Source organism: Lithobates pipiens, unplaced genomic scaffold (assembly GCF_037356315.1).
Source record: "Lithobates pipiens isolate NorthernLeopardFrog02 unplaced genomic scaffold, aLitPip1_a1.2 Scaffold_25, whole genome shotgun sequence".
Taxonomy (NCBI): domain Eukaryota; kingdom Metazoa; phylum Chordata; class Amphibia; order Anura; family Ranidae; genus Lithobates; species Lithobates pipiens.
This window is the reverse complement of record NW_027507787.1, coordinates 230,290,772-230,314,602: the sequence shown is the minus strand read 5'-3', so window position 1 is coordinate 230,314,602 and position 23,831 is coordinate 230,290,772. Positions and strand designations below refer to the sequence as shown.

General features: G+C 44.8%; 1 protein-coding gene across 2 annotated transcripts in view; it reads left to right on the top strand.

The window, feature by feature from the left end:
* Window positions 1–223: 223 nt before the first annotated feature.
* LOC143930942 (C-type lectin domain family 2 member B-like) overlaps window positions 224–23,831 on the top strand; it is a 25,241-nt gene continuing 1,633 nt past the window's right edge. The window contains exons 1-5 of one of the 2 annotated variants that reach the window (XM_077455636.1): window positions 224–268; window positions 15,344–15,461; window positions 18,188–18,292; window positions 19,690–19,865; window positions 21,750–21,856. In XM_077455636.1, the coding sequence (XP_077311762.1) occupies window positions 15,392–15,461; window positions 18,188–18,292; window positions 19,690–19,865; window positions 21,750–21,856 (458 nt within the window). In that variant the 5' untranslated portion in view covers window positions 224–268; window positions 15,344–15,391. Of the gene's footprint in view, window positions 269–3,354; window positions 3,476–15,343; window positions 15,462–18,187; window positions 18,293–19,689; window positions 19,866–21,749; window positions 21,857–23,831 lie in introns of those variants that run through there. The other variant, XM_077455635.1, reaches the window with a different exon arrangement.

Below are 23,831 nucleotides of genomic sequence, written 5' to 3'. Positions count from 1 at the left end.
ATTTACCAACAAACTACTCGGCACCTTTAAAGTCCCAGGGTTTATGGACCCTACTGTTCCCCTTTTTCTGTCTGTTAATTCAAATTTAGGGATGTGGTGCTAATTTTGTCTGTCCCCGTCCTCGCTCTGTTTTTCTTTTTCTGCTGCACTTGTGACCAGGAATTACTCATACGTCATGTGTCATCATTATGTAACTCTCATTTCACTATATACATCTGAACGCTGCAGCACGTGATCACAGAGCGGGAGGATACAACACAGCCGGCAGGTAAGGTCCTCTATTCCAGTGTTTCTCAAATCCAGTCCTCAAGGCGCCCGAACAGGTCATGTTTTCAGGATTTTTCTCAGATGATACGGGCTGTGGTAATTACTAAGGCAGTGCAACTGATTAAATCACTTATGCAAAATAATGGAGAGCCTGAAAACATGATCTGTTGGGGGGCCTTGAGGACTGGAGTGGAGAAACACTGCTCTATCCTCTCCATATTTTACATTCACACGTGTCTTTGCAGTCACAGTCAGGCATGTACTGGCCATTGGGACTACTGGGAGTTTTCCGGTGGGCCAATGGCTCAGTGGGCCGGTCAGACACAGTCCTGGAGCTGCTCCTCACTGACAGTGAGTGATAGCAATGTCACCAAGGAACAGCTGCCGACACTTGCTGGAGAAAGGATTAGGCTTTCTGCGCCCTTCAGCCTGCAGGGGGAGATATACACTCTGATGTAAGGGGGTGCTGATGGGGACACTCTGATGTAAGGGTCTGCTGATGGGGACACTCTGATGTAAGGGTCTGCTCATGGGGACACTCTGATTGAAGGGGGTGCTGATGGGGGCACTCTGATGGAAGGGGCGCTGATGGGGACACTTTAATGGAAGGGGGTGCTGATGGGGACACTCTGATGTAGGGGGGTGCTGATGGAGACACTCTGATGGACGGGGCTGCTGATGGGGACAATCTGATGTAAGGGGCTGCTGATGGGGACAATCTGATGTAAGGGGCTGCTGATGGGAACACTCTGGTGTAAGGGGCTGCTGATGGGAACACTCTGGTGTAAGGGGCTGCTGATGGGAACACTCTGACGTAAGGGGCTGCTGATGGGGACACTCTGATGTAAGGGGCTGCTGATGGGGACACTCTGATGTAAGGGGCTGCTGATGGGGACACTCTGATGTAAGGGGCTGCTGATGGGACACTCTGATGTAAGGGGCTGCTGATGGGAACACTCTGGTGTAAGGGGCTGCTGATGGGGACACTCTGATGTAAGGGGCTGCTGATGGGGACACTCTGATGTAAGGGTCTGCTGATGGGGACACTCTGATTGACGGGGGTGCTGATGGGGGCACTCTGATGGAAGGGGCGCTGATGGGGACACTCTGATGTAGGGGGGTGCTGATGGAGACACTCTGATGGACGGGGCTGCTGATGGGGACAATCTGATGTAAGGGGCTGCTGATGGGGACACCCTGATATATGGGGATGCTGATGTGGACACTCTGATGTAAGGGTCTACCCATGGGGACACTCTGATTGAAGGGGGTGCTGATGGGGGCACTCTGATGGAAGGGGTGCTGATGGGGATACTTTAATGGAAGGGGGTGCTGATGGGGACACTCTGATGTAGGGGGGTGCTGATGGAGACACTCTGATGGATGGGGGTGCTGATGGGGACACTCTGATGGAAGGGGGTGCTGATGGGGACACTTAAAATTAAAGTGGACCAGTCTGGATGAAGTCCAGGGCCAGATTTTTGTCCCAGTCCAACACTAGTCACAGTGTAGTTCCTGCTTTCCATTAGTGGACGTCTGTACATAGAGAATACGGAATATCCTTCACCAACAAACTCACATTGCCTGATAGCAGTTACATAAATCAGCTTGTATGGCCTCTTGTACACGGCTGGTAAACAGACTTTCAGAGACAGTTGGACGCTTTTTTCAGCTGCCCCAGAACTCATCCAATGTTATCTTATGTGTACATGTGTTCATCCTTTAATGGCAGTTGAGTTCAGAGGCCTTTTTTGGAAAGCAAAAAAATGAGTTCAGATGCTGAGTTTAGAGGCATTTTAAGCTCCAAATGCTCCTAAACGCGGTAACTCGTGTAGCACTAACCCCCAGAGGAGCTGCTGGTTTTATTCCTTCTTACCGTTACCTCACCGGCTCGCCTCTTCATCTTAGGGGGGTCCCGTGGAAAGTAGCCCAAATGGTGATATATCAGACACGCGGCCCTTTTTGAAGCTTTATTTAAGGGGTAACACCAAAGAAAGAAACAAGACACAGTCCTTCAATAGAGGGTTAGAGGATAAGGGGGAGTTCAGGCATCTGGTAATTGCTGGTTAGAGGTATTCGTCAGATCCAGAGGACAAACAGCTCCACCGACTGGATCCAACAGTCACCGGATAGACCCCTCTCACTTGACCCAGCAGCCGATGAGATGCCAAAGTCTCTGCCACAGACTTGATAACTGAACTTAGAGATTTTTGAGAGTTTTTAGGAAGAACTACCATACAGTAGCAGATTCTTTCAGCCGACCCGGCCATACTGTAAGGATATTGATCCGGGTTGCATCCTCAAACTGAGCTTCCAGGCTCCTCCAGAGACACCAGCCTTGCACTCAGTCCTCCACTGGAAAAGTCCTCCCCTGGATCCTCCAGCTTTTCTTGGCTTCTCCCCCCGCAGGTGAGACAGCACAGGACCACCCCTGGATCAGCAGGCCCCAAGACATTCCTGGGCCTACACTCTCAGTGGCGAAGCCTCAGGCCAGCCGGCCCCGAAGCGCAAGACCGTGCGACACAGACCCCAGGCCAGGAGGGCCCTGGGGTTGGGATCACGGACCCCGGAAAACGAATGAAAAAAAAAACGGCGTCTGTACCTTAAATACCCTCTCCCAAAATGCACAGTAGGGAAATCACACCCACTGAACCATTTCCGAGCAAGAGGGGGCATTCAATGCATCCAGCCTGCTGCTGTTCCACACCCACCGACGGTGACAACGACACCTACGGTCAGGTGGGAAACAGCGCAACCCAACTGGACTGGTACAGAAACCAGAACTTTTAGAGAAATTAGTCTGAGCCAAACTACAGCTTCAGATAATTAAATTTGAAAAGAAAACAATAACGTCTGCTCATCAGGAGCAGGGCGCTATACTCACATTTAGCCGCGTTTCGTTTACAGGAGTTTTTTTATTTCTGGCTATTTTGAAAAAAAAAAAAAATTCCCAATCACTTCTAAACGCAAACACAGCATGTGAACTTGTAATGATGTCAAGGGATTCAAAATAGCAACATAAGTATTGATAGATGGATTGGTTTTCTACAGTTAAAAGATTATGTAATGTTTATTGCGTTGCGAAAAAACAATCTCCTAAGCTCCTCCCACACTCCTTGTCACTCTCTTGCATCATTCCTCCTCTCTATATACAATACGGATATCTGTGACTCAGGAACACAGAGCGAGGAGACTGCAGAGGAGGAAGGTAAGACGAGATCTTCTATGTACTCCTTTCCATATTATACATTCACACGTGTCTATCTACCATTAACCTAGATTGCCGTCACAATCTTGTTCTTACTTTCTATATATTATTAGTTCTTACTATATATTAGCAGATCTTTGTACATAGAGCAGAATATAATATCATTTATTTAATAAGTTCATACTTGCTGAGTCATACTTGCTGTGACTTAGAAAGCTCTTATTGTTTATCTGTTGGTCGGTGTATAGGGACACCGGACAGGATGAAATGTTTCCTCCGAGGATGATGTACAAAAGTCGTAGAATGTGTTCACTTTCCATGTGAATTTTCACTTATCTTTGAGAACGGGGTGAAGCAAAGTGGAAATTTGTTTCCAAAGAATTACAGAATCACGTGGAAGGAGTTTTCGGGAATAAAATAGATTTTTGCTTGCGCGTGGGTTAAACAATTAAACCCAGCTGGACTTCATTCATTCAGCTAAGTGCCTTTTGCCTTTGCAAAGACAAGTTTCCCTTAAGGCTCCATGCACACTGAAGCTCAAAAAAGCTTTTTCTGGACGCCAGATTGCTGGCAAAAAACGCTGGTTGAAAAACGTACTTTTAACAGCGTTTTGTACTAGCGTTTATGAGCGTTTATTAGCGTTAGGAGGACACTCCAAAAAAAATCCCACAGTGCAGTCCAAACTCCCACAATGCATTGAAAAAATAGAATGCCGAACACTAATTAACCACTTTCAGACCGGACCAATTTGCTGGTCAAAGACCAGACCACTTTTTGCGATTCGGCACTGCGTCGCTTTAACTGACAGTTGTGCGGTTGTGCGACGTGGCTCCCAAACAAAATTGACGTCCTTTTTTTCCCACAAATAGAGCTTTCTTTTGGTGGTATTTGATCCCCCGTGCGGTTTTTATTTTTTGCGCTATAAACAAAAATAGAGCGACAATTTTGAAAAAAACGCATTATTTTTTACTTTTTGTTATAAAAAATATCCCCCAAAAATATATAAAAAAACATTTTTTTCCCTCAGTTTAGGCCGATACGTATTCTTCTACATATTTTTGGTAAAAAAAATTGCAATAAGCGATTATTGATTGGTTTGCGCAAAAGTTATAGCATCTACAAAATAGGGATAGTTTTATAGCATTTTTATTAATAATTTTTTATTATATTTTTTTTACTAGTAATGGCAGCGATCAGCGATTTTTATTGTGACTGCGACATTGTGGGGGACCCATCGGACATTTTTGACACATTTTTGGGACCATTGTCATTTATACAGTAATCACTGCTATATAAATGCAGTGATTCCTGTGTAAATGACACTGGCAGTGAAGGGGTTAACCAGTGTGTGGCAGTGTAGGGGTTAAGTGTTCCTAGGGGTGTGTTACTAACTGTGGGGGGGTTGGGCTTTCATTTAGTGGACACTGATCTCTGCTCCAATCACATGGAGCAGAGATCAGCGTCACTAGTTGCTAGGCAAAATGGAGAAATGCTGTTTACAACGGCATTTCTTCATTTGGCTGCTCCGTGAGACGATCGCGGGGATGCCCGCAGCGATTGAGTCCGCAGGTCCCGCGACCGGACTCACGGAGGTCCCGACCAGCGCGGGAGCGCGCCGCTGGCGGCGCGCCCCCGATGGCAGGGCGGCAAATTTAAAGGGACGTACATGTACGCCCATTTGCCTGCCCGTGCCATTCTGTCGACGTACATCGTCGTGCGCTGGTCGGCAAGTGGTTAAAGAGTGTTTATGAGCGCTTATAAGCGTTTATCGGCGTTTGCCGTTTTTTGGCAGTGAAAAACGGCACTTTGAACGCAAATTTCTGGCGTTCTGAAAAAAGCCCATAAACTCCACTGCTCATTAAAGCTAAAAAAAACATCCATGTGTGCATGGACACATACGCTAACATAGAGTGGAGTTTATGGGCTTTTAAAAAAAACGCTCAAACTCCAATAAACTGCACTTTATGAGCTCCGGTGTGCGGCTCAGTTCACACAGGGGCAACACGACTTTTGGAGGTGACTTGGACGCGACTTGGACGCGACTTGGACGCGACTTGGACACGACTTACAACACTACTTTAAGTTCGCCCAGGCCAGGCGACTTGCCGTGGCCAATCAGAAAATTAGCTCTCAGGGGGGAACTCCTTTTGAGAGGTGATAATTCTCTGAGAGTCACCTCCGTATAGACGGAGATCCGACTTGGAGGCGACCTCCATTGAAATCAATGGGTACCAGTCGCCTACAAGTCGGATTGAAGTAGTACAGGAACCTTTTCTGAAGTCGGAGCGACTTCAGTAGTGTACATTAAGACGGCTCTCATTCACTTACATTGATTTCTACATGTTGAGGTGACTAGGGGCGACCTGAAGTCGGATCTGAGTCACCCCTGTGTGAACCGGCACTAAAAGGTAATTTTTTTTTTTGTAAATAACAAACATGTTATATTTACCTCCACTGTGCAGCTCGTTTTGCACAGAGTGGCCCCGAACCTGCTCTTCTGGGGTCCCTCAGCGGCTGTCTCTGCTTCACCCCCCGCAAGGACTTCTCACGTTCATGAGAGCTCCCTCGCATGGTGAGGAGCGCTTGCGGGCACGCTCCTGTGATACAGCCGGCGGCCATAAACGCTCATAAACGGCGGCCATAAACGCTCATAAATGCTCACTGTATCACTCGGCCCCGGTGCGCCGCGTCATTGGATGTGATTGGCAGCAGCACGAGCCAATGGCTGCGCTGCTTTCAATCCATCCACTGTAACCAATCAACGGCCAGGCTGAGCGGCGAAGAGGATGTCGGGTGCGAGCGCAGGACTTTCGAGGGGTCAGGTAAGTAAAACGTGGGGGCTGGGGGGGCGGCATTGTCTTTTTTTTTTTATTTTTTTTTTTACCTTAATGCATAGAATGCATTAAGTTGAAAAAAGGATTACCTTTACAACCCCTTTAAGCCTGATACACACAATATTCGTTTTTTTGTTTTTCTTTCCTTTCAACCCCGTGGGGGGGAGAAAAAAGGGGAGCAAGGAAATTGGGACTTTATATGAAGCACATGATAGCAAAAAGGTAATTAGGCTGAACAAGGGAGTTTTATTCATGTGAATAACTAATAAACATACACAAACTGTTGGCATCAAAGTACATAGTAAACACAGTGACTTTAAAAGAGTCCATTGCTATCATGTGCTTCATATAAAGTCCCAATTTCCTTGCTCCCCTTTTATCTTGATATAATAGGGATGGAAATACTTGACCTTATCGGGTCATGATTTCATTTAAAGTTCCACAGGGATGGAGATATGTGACCTTACCAGCTCTAGGCTTCCTAAAAGTCCCTAAATTCCTCCTCTCTTTTCAGGGGGGGCGCATGGAGAATGTGAGCTAGCTGCACACCCGTTATCTAATTGGAAGGTCAGTAAATTCCCTGTGGGTTTTTTTTTTTTTTTTTTTTTTTTTTAGAAGCAATGAGAAACAAAATAATTTGTATAAATTCCTTGTTTTTATTATCCAAAACACAAGTTAAACATCATTGGGTGCAAAATATGTTTATAATAAGAGCTCTGGTGTACAAAGTGCGGAACAGTTCCAGGTAGAGGAAGGTGCATATATAATTTACAATTCCTTTTATAAAGTGATTCTACTAAATTCAAATAGATTTCCATAACATTTAATTCATATGAATTAAATGAAATGTTAAAATGTGTCCTTTTCGATAAACTTACAGAAATGTGAAAAGAACCCCCCTGAAGAAGACCGCAATCATTTTTTCCAAGGTTGAAATGCATTGGGGTATTGTGTATATCATATGGTCATATGAATTAAATGTTATGGAGATCTATTTGAATATAGTGGAATCACTTTATAAAGGAATTGTAAATGATATATGCACCTTCATCTACCTGGAACTGTTCTGCACTTTGTACACCAGAGCTCTTATTATAAACATATTTTGCACCCAATGATGTTTAACTTGTGTTCTGGATAATAAACACAAGGAATTTTTACAAATTATTTTGTTTCTCATTTCTCATTTTCTCATATAAAAAACCCACGGGGAATTTACCTGACCTTCCAATTAGATAAAGAAAGTACTGCCGCTTTTGAAAAGGCTTTCTGTATGTATGTGTATTTGCATGTGTTTATATTTGTGTGTATTTACTGTATATATGTGTGTGTGTGAGTATATGTGTATACAGTATATTTGTGTGTGTGTGTATGTATATATATATATATATATATATATATATACAGTATATGTGTGTGTATGTATATATATATATATTTATATATATATATATATATATATATATATATATATATATATATATATATATATATATAGTAGATGTGTGTGTATATAGACAGTAGGTGTGTGTATTATGTGTGTGTATATATATAGTATATGTGTGTGTATTATGTGTGTGTAAATACAGTATATGTGTGTATGTGTGTGTATATATATATATATATATATAATGTATATGTGTGTATATATACAGTAGGTGTATTATGTGTGTATATATACAGTAGGTGTGTGTATTATGTGTGTGAAAATACAGTATATGTGTGTGTATTATGTGTGTGTAATATGTGTGTGTATATATATATATATATATACAGTATGTGTGTGTGTATTATGTGTGTGTGTATATATATATATATATATATATATATACAGTATATGTGTGTGTGTATTATGTATGTGTGTGTATATATACATCTCCATTGTAGGGGCCCCAGAGCATTAGTTTGCCCAGGGGCCCATGATGCTATAAAGATGGTCCTGCTTGCTAGTGGTTTGTCAGTGCTCACATGTACCCCATGAGGATGTATTATGTGCCCTGTTGATATTACCATCTGCTGGTTGTTTAGCATTCCCCATACACGGATTTATAATCGTCTCACTTGTCAGCTTAGGAGCATTTTCTTTTTACAAGATGTACCATCGGATATTCCCTTTGTAGCTGATGAATTCTTTTTATGGCTCAGCTACCTGGGACCTGCATTGTCTATCCCACTCATGCATCCTATCCCTGACCACGACTGACCACATCTAGAGGGTTCTGTGGTGAGGTGCCCCATTCGCCCATTGAGGTTATAAGGTGTGACACCATCAGCAGTGGGGTCAGATCCTGCCACAGTTGCCTTCACTGGGCCATAGTTCTGTAGGGGTCTCTTTCTTGGGGAGGGTTTGGCCCAGCTCCCTTGGGTGGGCATCCCTCACCCCACCCATATGCCTTTAGGTTAGGGTGACCAGACATCCCCGGTTTCCAAGGGACAGTCCCCGGATTGAGGACACTGTCCGCGGACCAAGTCTGTCCCTGGATTGGATTTGAACAGGGACTGGGGCGATTTCAAGACAGTCAGTGTAGAATAATAAAAATAAAAAAATTTGAATTACACACCTCTGCTCCGCCACTCCTACTAGCTTAGGGGAGTGTATTTTTTTCCATTATCTGTGCCCCTTTCTGATGATGATGATGTGCTGGTCAGAGCAGAGGGGATATTTCTTCAGTTTCTGGCACATGCCCATCCAGCTCCGCTCACATGTTCTTCTGCCTTGGCTCAAGTCCCGGCCAGCCGCCTGCCTGATTATTTCCTTACCTTCCCTGGTGGAGTGATTCAACCCGTGTAGGTGTGTGTGTAAAAAAAATAATTTCCCATCCCCCCTTAAAGTGGAAGTAAACCCTCCTATTATTTTCAGCCATGGAAGCTGCCGTCTTGGCCTCTGTTTAGTCTTCAACTGCCATGATACTGCACATGTGATCAGTTATGACACCAGCCATTGGACTTTAAATTGTTTTCATTAAGATGCACATCCAAGAGTCTTTTAAAACTATCTATACTTCCTGCCAAGACCACCGATTGTGGAAGAGAGTTCCACATCCTTACCTCCCTGACTGTGGAAAAAACAAAACCCTATACAGCTTAAGGTTAAACCACTTCTCTTCCGGTCTTTGTGTGGCCCCATGTCCACTTATGCCCCATACACACGGTTGGAAATTCCGATGGTAAAAAGTCCGATCGGATTATATTGTCGGAAGATCCGATCGTGTGTGGGCTCTATCTGACTTTTTCTGTCTGAATTTCCGACGGAAAAAGTTTGAGAGCAGGATCTAAACTTTTCCGACAACAAAATCCGATCGGACTTTCTCCGATTGTGTGTAGAGAATTCCGACGCAAAAAGTGCCACACGCATGATCACAAAAAATTTGGAGACGAAAGCTATTGGCTACTGGCCTCTATGCAGTCCCGTCGTACGTTTTGTACGTCACCTCGTTCCGAACTATCAGATTTTCCGACAACTTTGTGTGACCACGTGTATGCAAGACAAGTTTCGGCCAAAATCCGTCGGAAAAAAAATCCAACGGATTTTGTGGTCGGAATGTCCAACCGTGTGTACAGGGCATTACACTCCATGGGACTGAAAAGTTTCATACTTACACTGGGATCACCGTTGAGATATTTGTATTCGCTATCATATCTCCTCTAATGCCTCTCTTCTCCATGGAGAATACATTTAGTGCTTGTAGTCATTCCTCAAAATTGAGGTCCTCCAGCCCCATATTAGTTTAGTTGTCCTTCTCTGGACTCTCTCCAGCTTCAGCACATCCTTTCTGAGGATTGGTGACCAGAACTCCAGATGTGGCTGAACCAGAGTTTTATAAAGTGGCAGGATAAATAGTTCCGTTGGTGCCCGCGAATGCGCATGTTTGTGTGCATACTGCACGACAGGCACCCGAACATCTGCGCCTGCGCACCTGTCTGCATCTGGAGGTTTCAGCTGTACTATGACTAGTGCTTTCCCCACATACCCAATGGTGCTGGCTGTCAGCATGCAATGGCTGACGCTGCACATTCTTCCATCCGTGCTGTTTAGCGTGGTGGGGGAATCAAGCTATTTCTTTCACTCAGCTCGCGTGGCTAAAGGAAAGAAATCTCACATGGGGGGAGATTTATCAAAGATGGAGAGTGCAAAGTCTGGTGCAGCCCTGCATACAGGGGCGTTGCTAGGTGGCAAAAGGACCAGGGACTTCAGCCCGAAGTCCAAGGCCGGAAATGGGGGGGGGGGGTGAGGGTGTTGTACACGATGCAGGTTTTTTTGGCTGGGCCGTGACACTGATGGTAGTGACCTACATACACTGACCTACCTGACCTACCTACACTGACAATAGTGACCTACCTACACTGGACATTTACACATACACTGACATTCAACCTACACTGACATTTACCCTACACTGACATTCAACCTACACTGACATTTACCTACACTGACATTTACCTACACTGACCTACCTACACTGAAATGTAACATACACTGACCAACCTACACTGACATTTACATATACTGACATTTACCTACACTGACATTTACATACAGTGACCTGCCTACATTGACATTTACCTACACTGTCTGACCTACCTCAATGGAGACCCTGCAGAGCTGACACTCGGGGCTTTAGGGGGTCACATTCGGGGCTTCAGCCCCCCCAGCCACCCCCTCCTAACGCCCCTGCCTGCATCGAAACCAATCGGCTTCCAGGTTTTATTGTCAAAGCTTAAAGGGGTTGCAAAGGTAAATACTTTTTCACCTTAATGCATTCTATGCATTAATGTGAAAAAACATCTGACAGTGCCTGCGCCCCCAGTCCCCCCGTTTTACTTACCTGACCCCTCGAAAGTCCCACGCTCGCCTCCGACATCCTATTCGCTGCTCAGCCTGGCCGCTGATTGGCTGGAGTGGATGGATTGAAAGCAGCGCAGCCATTGGCTCACGCTGCTGTCAATCACATCCAATGACGCGACGCGCCTGGGAACGAGGCCGTGTGATACAGCGAGCGGCTATAGCCGCCGGCTGTATCACGGGAGCGCGCCCGCAGGTGCTTCTCACCATGTGAGGGAGCTGGCATGAACGTGGGAAGTACTTGCGGGAAGAAGCAGAGACAGCCGCCGAGGGACCCCAGAAGAGCAGGTTCGGGGCCACTCTGTGCAAAACCAGCTGCACAGTGGAGGTAAGAAGTATTACATGTTTGTTATTTAAAAAAAAAAAAAAAATTACTTTACAATCCCTTTAATTGAACAAGCTGAAGTTAGAAGCTGATTGGCTCCCATGCACAGCTGCACCAGATTCGGAGTGCTCCAGTTTTAGTAAATCTCCCCCAATGCATGTACAGTACAAAGGACGCAATGCTGGCTTTTGCTCCGGTCTCCATAAGGTTTTCCTTTTAAAAAAAAATGCTGGTGTGTTTTTGGTTTTGTGTTTTAGTAGTGTAATTTTATTTTTTTCTGGTTTACGTATTTAGATGTCTATACATTGATAAAAAAAATGTATATTGGACAATGATTATGAATGGATCATTTGATTTGTATTGGAAGTAATGGAAAGCTGATGGAGTATGCATTAGCCTCCCTGGTGGCAAGGGCGGACTGACAACTCATGGAGCCCCCGGGCAATAGGAGATTATGGGGGCAATAGGAGAAGATTATGGGGCCCCCAGGCAATAGATTATGGGGCCACACAGTATACACACACATACAGTATACACATACAGACACACAATATACACACTGAATACACATACACACACTGAAAAGGTACTGGAGAGGTGGGACAGCTATAATCTTGGGATTTTTAAAAAAAAACACAGATTTTTACATACTGCCCCTGGTTTTATAGAGGTTGGCAACCCTGATGGGGCCCCTTGGTGGCGTGGGGCCCTCGGGCAGTGCCCGAGTGCCCGAATGGTCAGTCCGCCCCTGCCTGGTGGTATTATTATTTCTGGTTTTAGGTGCTGAAAGCGGTACAATTGTTTTGCATGGAAATTTGGCATTTTATATTGTAGGCCTGCAATTCTTAGGAATAACTCACTTAAATCTGTCCAAACCAGAGTCTAGCAGACATCCCGGGTATGATGAAGTTTGAAACACAAATTCATAAATTATAATATAATAACTATAAATAATTATAGCAAATAATAATATAAAAATAATAAAAAATGATTCAATAATGTAATCAAATCAAAAACACAGAAATTTGCTGAGTTGCAGAATTGTCGCTGTCATTAGATTTAGTGTTTGATGATGAATTTCCCCACAAATTGCTATCACTCAATTCTGCCAGTGATTATAATTTATTATCGCTGTTCTCTAGCTGGTCTAAGGGACACTTTTTGGTTGTTATGGACAATCTACAAATTCCAGGCAGAAAAAACAGTATTTATAATATAAAAGTGCATGCAGGGCACTGGGCAGACCACTAGGGACAAAGGGGGTGTGTATTTTTTTTATACAGTACTGTAATCTGTAAGATTACAGTGTACTGTATATGTACTGTGTTTTTACTTTTTTGAATTTGGCACCGATCTCCGCTCCGCTCGCAAAGTCGCTGGGAACGGAGCTCGGCGGCACTCGGGCACTGTGTGAATCGAGCGAGGAGACAGCTCGCACACACAGCGGGGAGACATCGCAGGATACAGGGGACAAGGAAAGTAACTTTCCCTGTATCCTGCAATGCGATCCCGGGGTTACTGCTAATGGTATTGAAATTCCACCCCGAGCCAGACTCGGGAATACCGCCAGGGAGGTTAGTGTTATGTCCCGTATATGCGATCGGATTTTGCGACAACAAATGTTGGATGTGAGCTTGTTGGAGGAAAGTCCAACCGTGTGTATGTTCCATCGAACATTTGTAGTCGGACTTTCCGCCAACAAATGTTGGCTAGCAGGTTCTCGAATTTTACGCCAGCAAATGTTTGTTGTCGGACTTTCCGATCGTGAGTACACAAGTCCGGAATCAAGTAGTAGGAAATATAACTAGCGCTCGTAATGGAGATATCGTGTACGTCTTGTACGTCACTACGTTCGTAATTGTTGGCCAACATTTGTATGACTGTGTGTATGCAAGACAAGTTGGAGCCAACAACCTTCAAACAAAAATCCACGGTTTTGTTGTCGGAAAGTCCGTACGGGGAATTACAGTTTCCTCCATGCAATACTTAAGGCAGAAAATAAGATGCCCCTTCCAGTTGTTCCTTCCCCATTAAAAGGGTTAAATGCTCATTAAGTCTAGGGGTAAAGGGTCAAAGTGTAATCCTTATCTTCATTTTTTTTTACCTTTTATTGGTTGAACTAGATGGACTTGTGCCTTTTTTCAACCAAACTAATTTATGTACTTAACTGTGTAAGTCCTCGCTCTGGCAGACTTGCTCCCAACTGTGCAACCGGTCCACCAGAGCCTTTACTACTTGGTGCTCCAGCCAGCGGTCCACTGCTGACATCATTCTAGTAAAATGCGAAACCTTACATTGCATGTGAGGATGGAGAGGGCCTGACCACGATCTGGAGCATTGGATAGAGGAGAGCACTGGAGCCTGCCAGGGTGAGGAAAAAGGTATGTATTACACTTTATTCTTCTACCACTAGACTTACTGAGCATTTAACTCTTGCAGTGCTGGAGGGGCCCACTTCAAGGGCAGGTTTATTTATCAATCATAGAGTTCAGCTTTAAAAGGCACTGTCCCATAATTGCCCATTCAAGGCCATTGACCCATTAATACTCGCTTCTCCAGTGCTACCCCACTGCTCCTTCCTCCGTTACAGCTGCTACTCAAACCTGGTGTTGGAGCCTACAGGGAAAAATGGGGTCTATCCATCCCTAAACACCTCCATACCCCAAAGCACTGAGAGTATGTTGGCAACAGACGAAAAACAAGCTCTGGACTGCCACACTCTTCAGAAGACCACTTTCTTTTATTGGAAAAATCACATCACAGCTCAACAAACACAACGAACAAGGATCATCAATTTTTCCTTGTTCGCTGTGTTTGTTGAGCTGTGATGTGATCTTCCAATAAAAGAAAGTGGTCTTGAAGAGTGGGCAGTCCAGAGCTTGTTTTTTGTCTGTTGCTAGTGGTAATAGCCAGAACCTGTGGCTTCCCAGCTGAAGAGACAGTTTACAGCCTGCATGTGTGCTCCTGGAGCGGTGAGATCCCTTCTCCTTCACTGAGTATGTTGGGTTGGCTACAATGGAGGAGACAGGGGTGCAAGATCATTGGAGAGGTCAGTGGGTCAGTTGGAATGCCCGAATTGCTAAAGTGATGGGGTCTTTTTAAAGTAAACATGTACTATTATACTAAAGATCCTGTGTAGGTTATCTCACCTTTCATCTATCATACCCAAAAACAGACCTCAAATGCAGCCTAGACCCCCCACCCCACCTACCCACTGGCCTTGGTGTTTGCCCCCATTTTTCTCTCAGGGCACTGGACTACATGATCAATGGGAGAGCCCAGTTTATGGTTGTGGTTGGAGATACAGTATGTGTTTTACTCATACTGTAAGCCCTTGTACACACGGTCAGAGATTCCGTCGGAATGTGTCCTATCGGACCGTGTCGTCGGATAATCCGACTGTGTGTGGTATGCATCGGACTGATTCCGTCCGAATATCCGTCGGACCCAATTTTCCAACATGTTGGAAATATTTCCCGACCAACTGGTTCGATCGGACATACTCCGATCATGTGTAGAGAATTTTGATCGGACAAAGTGCCACGCATGCTCAGATCAAATTCCTACATCAAAGCTATTGGCTACTAGCCTGAACGTAGTCCCATCGTAACGAAATTACGTCATCACGTTCTGAATGATTGGATTTTTCGACAACTTAGTCCGACCGTGTGTATGCAACAGTTTCGGACACAATCCGTCGGACTAAATCCGACGGACAAAATCCGACGGATTTTGTTGGCAGAATCTCCGACCGTGTGTACAGGGGCTAAGTGTGTTTTCACTGATGTCCACATTCTTCCCATGAACACATACCCATTTTCATGTGGAAATCCCATTCATTCCTAAGTGATTTTTCTCTTTTATAGATCGTAACAAAAACTCAACAGAGTAATAAAGAAGTTTTCATCTGCCCAATGAGAGAAATTACGGTGGAAGAACACCTCAAATTCAAACCAGAAACTCTGCAGGATTTATCAAGACATGGTAAGAACCGGGGGATTGTTGGCTGAGGAAATGTAAAGCTCAGTTGTAGCCCCTAAGCTTTTACAGCCAAGACAAAGTCGGGAAAAAGAAATAATTACATCTGTAATAGTCTTTATTTTATTTGTGACGTAATAATGCTGCTGAGGGTGAGGACCTCTGCCCCTTCTGTATAAGCAATGGACTATCCCTACCAATCAGACACACCCTCTGCACATTGTGCTCCAATCAGCCTGAAGTCTGAACATTGCTGATTGGATCAGTATTTGTCACTGTAGAGGGGGGTGTTGACCTGCTGGGGGGAGACCACTGCTCTCTCAGAGGGAGGGGGAGTGTGGGGTAGAAGAGCAGGGCTGCTATTAAGTCAAAGAAACCTGACCGAGGTTATCTGAGACCTCACTGTCTGTGGTGCCTTATAAATTCAGCATCGTGTTCAGGTCATTACTTTTCATCTTCTCAGTTGAAAAACACTGTGGTCACGGATACTACACTGACTGCCGCAATCTCCTGGATCCACTGCTGAGTGGCTGCCCTTCTGTGTAGTGGCCAAAGAGGGTCCCTCCCTCTACGCTGTCACCATTCACAGAACACCTTGCATTTTTCAATTAACACAAGGTGTTCCCTGATTGGATGAAGTGCAGATTATGATGTCACCGCCCCACCCCACTACCTTATCCAATCAGAAATAGTCTTTTATTTATAGAAAAAAATACAGAACGTTTTATGAATGGCAGTGGTGCCTAGCAAGCAGGCCCCTATGGATACTTTGTAAAAGACACTGGGCTTAGAAGATTGTGGCAATCAATGTAGTAGTTCAACTACTATAACTTGCCCGATGATCTCTTAGGTGTGAGATGTACTTACTTATATTGTGCCAATGTAAGTACACAACAGAGATCATACCCAGACTCTAGCTGGACAAACGGGAGTCCCAACAGTAGGAGGTGATCATCTTGATGGTGCAATTTCTGAGAAGATACTCACCTCCTACTGTCCTGATTCCCCTTTGTCCAATCTTGTTAAGCCCTGATGAAGTGGGGCCCTCAGAACCCAGGAAATGTGTAGGAATTGAATGTATACTACATCTGGACTTTAACATCTGTTTGGCCTTCTGGTGCCTGTATTTTATAAAATCAGTAAACTCCTGACAGAGGTTCTATATCTTCCTGAACTTTAAGCGGTTGCAAACCTCAGACGTGAAATATAAACAAAGCATTCCCCTCTATAGCAGGAGGGTCTCCAATCTTTCTAAACAAAGGGCCAGTTTACTGTCCTTCAGACTTTAGTGTGGCTGGATGTTCATGTCAGTGGGAGAAATAGTCACCCGCCGTTGGCAATATCAGGAGAAATAGTGTCTCGTATCAGTGAGAGGAACAGTGCCCCAAGGCCCGGATAAAGGCCGACAAAGGGTCGCATCCAACCCCCGGGCCACAGTTTGGATGCCACTGCTCTAAAGTTTGTACTTGTCTCAATCCAGAGCACTTAGGCCCCTTTCACACTGGGGAGGCGTGGGAGTCGCCACTTTGCCGTCGTTTTAGCGGCTGTATTCGGGCTGATGGTGGGGCGGTTTTAACCTCCACTAGTGGCCGAAAAAGGGTTAAAACTGCCGGCGGTATAGCCACGCTGCCCCATTGATTTCAATGGGTAGGAGCGGTGAATACACTGCTCCTTTACCGCTCCAAAGATGCTGCTAGCAGGACTTTTTTACCGTCCTGCCAGCGCACCACTCCAGTGTGAAAGCCCCCCGGCTTTCACACTGGAGTGAAAGGAGACTCTTTTCTCAGGCGCTAGTTTTAGCGCTGTAGTACCTGAAAAACGTCATAGTGTGAAAGGGGCCTAAGTGTCATTTCTGTCTGCTGCCTCCTTCCTGAGCTATCAGCATGAGTCGCGTCCGACAAGGTTTCCTGACACCAAGAGAAAAAAGGTCATGGTGGGGGGGGGGGGGGGGCCCAGCAGATTGACAGTCTCAGCTCTGTTCTTGTGTGCTGTGTGAAGGGGGTTGTGTCTCTTCCCTCCAATCAGCTCTCAGAGCTCTCCTCACTGAGCTCTGCAGAGTGTAACTTCAGCTCCCCACCCCTTTTATTTCTGACAGCTCAGACAAGCTTTAAAAATTCATCGCTTTTAATGGCTGTAGATCAGTGGTCATCAACTCCTGTCCTCAGGGTCCACTAACAGGCCAGGTTTGCAAGATAACTGAAATACATCACAGGTGATATCAACTGCTGCTCAGTGATTGCAGTATTCTATTCTTAATCTCCCCCAAGGTAATATATAAAACCTGGCCTGTTAGTGGGCCCTGAGGACAGGGGTTGACGTCCACTGCTGTAGAGGGTATAAGACTGCACATAAACCAGTACAACTTATGCAGGAGGATTAGTTTCTTTATGTATCACCTGTTGCTGGTCACTTCACTGGGTATATGTGAGGGTTTACATCCGCTTTAACTAAGTATGTCTAATTATTGCTGCCGAGGGCTGTTTAGAGGTTTTTCCCCTCGTTTCAGTTTTTTCCGACACCCATAAAATATGAAGGAAGTAGAAAGATTTCTGTCACTTTCACATCAGTCAAAAAAAAAAAAAGGTATAAACCTCCTTAATGAGGACAGCTGTGAAAAAGTTGACAGACGCTATACAAGTCAATTTTTTATGAAAAAAGCCTCCATGTGTGTTTTGTTGTATCACTATAATGTATATCTGAAGTTTTTTCTATTTTTTTTTATTGTTTTGCAGGTACCAAAAAACACATTGGCAAGAGTCTTCAATATCTAATATTGGCATTTACTTTGATCAACATTGTACTTTTTGCAGCACTGTGGACAGTTCATTCCACCAGAGGTGAGCCCATAAGCCCTTGTACACAAGGTCGGACATTCCGACGGAAAATGTCCGATCGGACCGTGTTGTCGGATAATCCGACTGTGTGTGGGCTCCATCGGACTGTTTCCGTCGGAATATCCGACCGACAAAGTTTTTTAGAGCTGGGCTATAAAGTTTTCCGACAAAATGATCCGATAGGACTTTGTCCGATCGTTTGTTGAGAATTCCAATTGGACAAAGTACCACGCATGCTCAGATCAAATTCCTAGACCAAAGCTATTGGCTACTAGCCTGAATGTAGTCCCATCGTAACGAAATAACGTCATCACGTTACGAACGATCGGATTTTCCGACAACTTTGTCCGTCCGTGTGTATACAACACCAGTTTCGGATAAAATCCGTCAGACAAAACTCCGACGGATTTTGTTGTCGGAATGTCCGACCGTGCGTACAAGGGCTAAGAAGGACACTGTTATGTAAGGGACATCACACAATGACATGGGTTGCTGGGCCTAATGTATGAAAAGCACTCTATAATGAAAGCGTTCACATTGCCCATTGGACCAAATCAAAATCTTCTTCTTTTAGGGTTTATTTACATGGGTGGCCAGGGGGATGGTAAAAATAGGCATAAGTAAGAAAGAGAGAGCTCACATAGCCACACCCCTAAATTTAAGGGGAACAAAAAGAAAAGGGATACTTGCTAAGTAGCCCTGGGTCGGACTTTATAGGCATAAAAAACAATAGAGAGGTATAGAAAAATAACAATGTTTATTGAAAAAACAATACATAGCATGGATAGAGCATTCAAGAGTTAAAAGTATGCAGTGAGCCCTTGTGCGTCAACGCGTTTCACCATTAGGCTTCCTCAGGAAACATTCAAGGTTCAAAGATAGCAAAAAAGAGAAGGGATCTCACTGCCTGAAATAAAACATACTCGTTTTAAAAATTCTCATCTGGTAAAAATAGGCAGTTGAGTCAGTTGTAGCACCCACTGACTGCCCTCCCCCCCCCCCCCAAAAAAGCTGCAGTAGCGGCCAGATGGGGTCACACACATGGCATTGCATAAATATCACATTTGGCAGGTACTTGCACTGCTTAGATAGAGATAGATAGCGATATATCTCTATCTCTCTATCTCTATCTCTCTATCTCTCTATTATTGTATTTGGAAACCAGAAAGAAAAAAGTGTGTTTGTGCACCAATCAGATTTTTAGCTGTCTTTCCAAAATTGGAATATGAATTTCTAGAAAACTCAGCAAAACCTTCCCCCTTCATAATATGTTTGCCCCACCAATGCTAGTTTGAAAAATTAAACCAAGCTGATGTTTGCTCCCCTGAGATTCGGCTCATTGATGAACCCTCCCCCCCTCCCCCGCGCCAATGTAAATCTCGTGTATTTTTCCATTTCAGGGAAGTACGACGCCTGCTCAGTGGTCATCCTTGAAGCTCCATGTGAAGATGACTGGATCTGGTACAGAAAGAAATGTTATTATTTCTCCAAGCAATATGATGAGTGGCAAAACAGCCAGGACTTCTGTGTCTCCCACAATGCATCACTTGCCCTTATCAGTTCCCAGGAAGAGCTGGTGAGTTGATTGGTGTATATGTCTGTCTGGGTGAAAACTCAGGTTTGAGTGACCTCGTACCATGATGGGTTCTTCTGGGTTTGGGGGAAGATTTGACCTGTTCCAATGATCAGTCACTAGTTTATTACATGAGGCATAATGAGCTTCTAGAGCAGTGGTCTCCAAACTACGACCCGAGGGGCAGATGGGGCCCTTTGCTTGCCTTTTATCCGACCCTTGGGGCACTATTCCTCTCCATGACATCAATAATGAGTCATTCCTCTCACTGACACCGATGATGGGGCACTATTCCTCCCACTGATACCAATGATGGGGCACTATTCCTCCCACTGATACCAATGATGGGGCACTATTCCTCCCACTGATACCAATGATGGGGCACTATTCCTCCCACTGATACCAATGATGGGACACTATTCCTCATACTGACACCGATAATGGGGCACTATTCCTCGCACTGGACCCCAATGATGGGGCACTATTCCTCCCACTGGACCCCAATGGTGGGGCACTATTCCTCCCACTGATACCAATGATGGGGCACTATTCCTCCCACTGATACCAATGATGGGACACTATTCCTCTTACTGACACCGATGATGGGGCACTATTCCTCTTACTGACACCGATGATGGGGCACTATTCCTCCCACTGGACCCCAATGATGGGGCACTATTCCTCCCACTGATACCAATGATGGGGCACTATTCCTCCCACTGATACCAATGATGAGGCACTATTCCTCCCACTGATACCAATGATGAGGCACTATTCCTCCCACTGATACCAATGATGGGGCACTATTCCTCCCACTGATACCAATGATGGGGCACTATTCCTCCCACTGATACCGATGATGGGGCATTATTCCTCCCACTGATACCAATGATGGGGCACTATTCCTCCCACTGATACCAATGATGGGGCACTATTCCTCCCACTGATACCAATGATGGGGCACTATTCCTCCCACTGATACCGATGATGGGGCATTATTCCTCCCACTGATACCAATGATGGGGCACTATTCCTCCCACTGATACCAATGATGGGGCACTATTCCTCCCACTGATACCAATGATGGGGCACTATTCCTCCCACTGATACCAATAATGGTGCACTAGTCCTCTCAACTACAAAAACAATAGAGCATAATTCCTCCCATTGACATCAACACAGGGGCATTATTCTTTCTACTGACCACAGGTTCTATATATAGATATATATATTTTTATTTTTATTTATCTCCCACTTACCATCAAATCTGGGGCATTCTTTACTCTCACTGACACTGGGGCATTTTCTACTCCTGGCTCTTTGTTTAGAAAGTTTGGAGCCCCCTATTCTAGAGAATGTATGCAAACCATGATGAATTTGGGTACTCAACTACTACTGTATATTTACTGAATCCTGCAGATCTGTATATCAGCTTATCAAGTGTACACCTCAAGATCACACAGTGACATGAAACCAACAACAATTTCTTGAGAATAGGACCTTCTAGTTGGCCTTGGATGACCCAGCTGAAAGACATTAGTGTAGAGGTTGTCCCACAAAGTTCATCCATGTTATCTCTTGTCAGCACACAGATTTCTATTATATGTGAATTCATTTTGTATTCCTGAAAAAAGGTTGTCACCTGGCCAAACGGATCATGTCTAGTTGCGGCATTGCTTGGTGACACATGGACAGTAAAAAGTTATTGGGAGCAGGTTGGAGAAACTGGACTGTGGCCAACCACCCCGTAGTTTGGACATTTAACTGGACATAGTAGAGAATCCAATAAAATTGTTCCTTAACGATTGTCCAGAGGACACAAACCAATCACAACCAGCCAGCTTGTGCTTATCAGTCCTAACATTTACTTAAATTTTTTCCCACCAGGAGTTTCTTCAACAAATCAAAGGCTCATCAGATCACTGGATTGGCCTGAAGAGAGAAGATAATGGGGGGCTCTGGATGTGGACAAATGGATCAGTATTTAATGACACGTAAGTCCGGTTTCTATGGGTCAATATTATTTTAAACTATTGTAATAATTTTAAATTCTTAAATTAATATTATATATCCCTAAAAAAAAAAATATATATATATATATATATATATATATATATATATATATATATATATATATATATATATATATTATTATTTTTTTGTGAACATTTATAGAGAACCTATCTCCTTGCCTATTCCAGGAAAATGACGTGGTCTTCTTTAAAGTCCCTGACCCACAGGGGCGTAACTATAGGGGGTGCAGCAGTCGCGACCGCAACTGGGCCCTGTGCTGCAGGGGGTCCATGCAGCCCCCTCTACATATGGCCGGCAGCAGCATAGGCAGCTAGGGGTACCAGTGCACCATGCACACGAGTGGCTGGAGGTGGAGGGTGACTAGCAGAGCTCCATGCTCGACTATCGCACTGGCTGCTCTTTAGTTGTGCATTCCCTGCATGACCTGTGTCCTCAGCCAGCTCCTCAGAGTACCCCTCTCCTGCTCCATGCATTGCCGCTCAGTCCGATGTCTGTTCTCCCCATCTCTTCTGGGGACGGGGACCCCATCCTGCCTAGGGACAGTCCCCCAATGGGGCACCTAAAAATAAAAAAAATAATAATAAAAAAAACGACGATGCCAGTGGTGGAACTACAGGGCTCACAAAGGTCATACAAAGGTCACGCCACGCCGCACTCGGAGGGAAGGGCCCTGGCTGGGGTTCAGGGGGGCCCTTCATAGTTTCTTGCATCGGGGCCCTGAAGGTTCTAGTTACGCCACTGCTGACCCAGTTATAGTTACTCCCTTACCACTTCTTACAGCTGCCATAAACAGGGCCATTGTTAGAAATCATCGGGCTCCATACAGGTTCCTGACTGGGTTCCCCCCAACTCCACCTACACCCCTCCCCCCACCTCTCAAAGTGCAGTAAACACAGCGAGACTCCACAGAAATGAAATCTTTTCTCCCACCTTCTGGGCCTCGCTGTTGACTCAATGGTGCCCAGGGATATGTAATTGTATTACTGGCAAGAAAGTAGGAGGGGGATGTGGTCTAGTAAAATCCATTTAGTTAGAAATAAACAATAAAAAAAACAGTACTTAGTACTGGGCCCAGGCCTCATCAGCTAAACAGGGACCCCCCCCCCCCCCCCCTGTTTAGCTGATGAGGCCTGGGTCCAGTACTAAAGGACCAGTTGTACTGCCTGATCAGCGGCCCCGGCCTTAGAATACCTAGTCCTTCCCTCATCATTATGCAGTTTTCAGGCCTAGAAGCCAATTTCTAAGACTGTACAAGCAAGGTGACAGGGCCCCTGAATTGCTGGGTTAACCTGTGACACGTGTCAAAGAGCATTCTTGGTTTTCCAAAGAAATGGCTCACCAGAAACCATTTGCTTTCAGACAACCTGCTATTGAACCCCTCAGAGCAGCAGAGGGGTAATGTGATAGGCCACTCCTCTGACTTATACAACTGCCTGTGTGTCATTTGAGCTTGTGTTAGTGTATGTAAATCAGAGCCATTTTTTAGCAAAGCAGTTAAGGTTAGTCTGGTACATATGAAAAAGGGCCTAGGGCTGGAAACAATTACATTAGGAAATATTAAAATGCTGCATTCATTTTTACACAAGGTATTTATTAGTCCTGATCATAATAATTAAAATAAGAAGAGTGGAGTTTTGCTTGACCCCCAGCAGGTAAATTGGGAGAGGGAGGGGCATGAATGGTAGTTATGTGATGATTATCCTCTCTAAAGGGCCCCTGTTATTTGGCCCTGAAAGACCACAGTACCGGGTCACTTGGAGTTAGCTGCAAAAGTAACGAAAACCTCTTGATCTAGACAGATTTGGCTATACACAGCATGAAGTGTTTTTGGCTGTAGGTTGTCGGTACTCCACCCATGTACATTGTCATGTGACATGGTAAGAGTCATATAAAAATGAAAGTTCATCTATAGCCAATGTGGGGGCTAGACGTGAA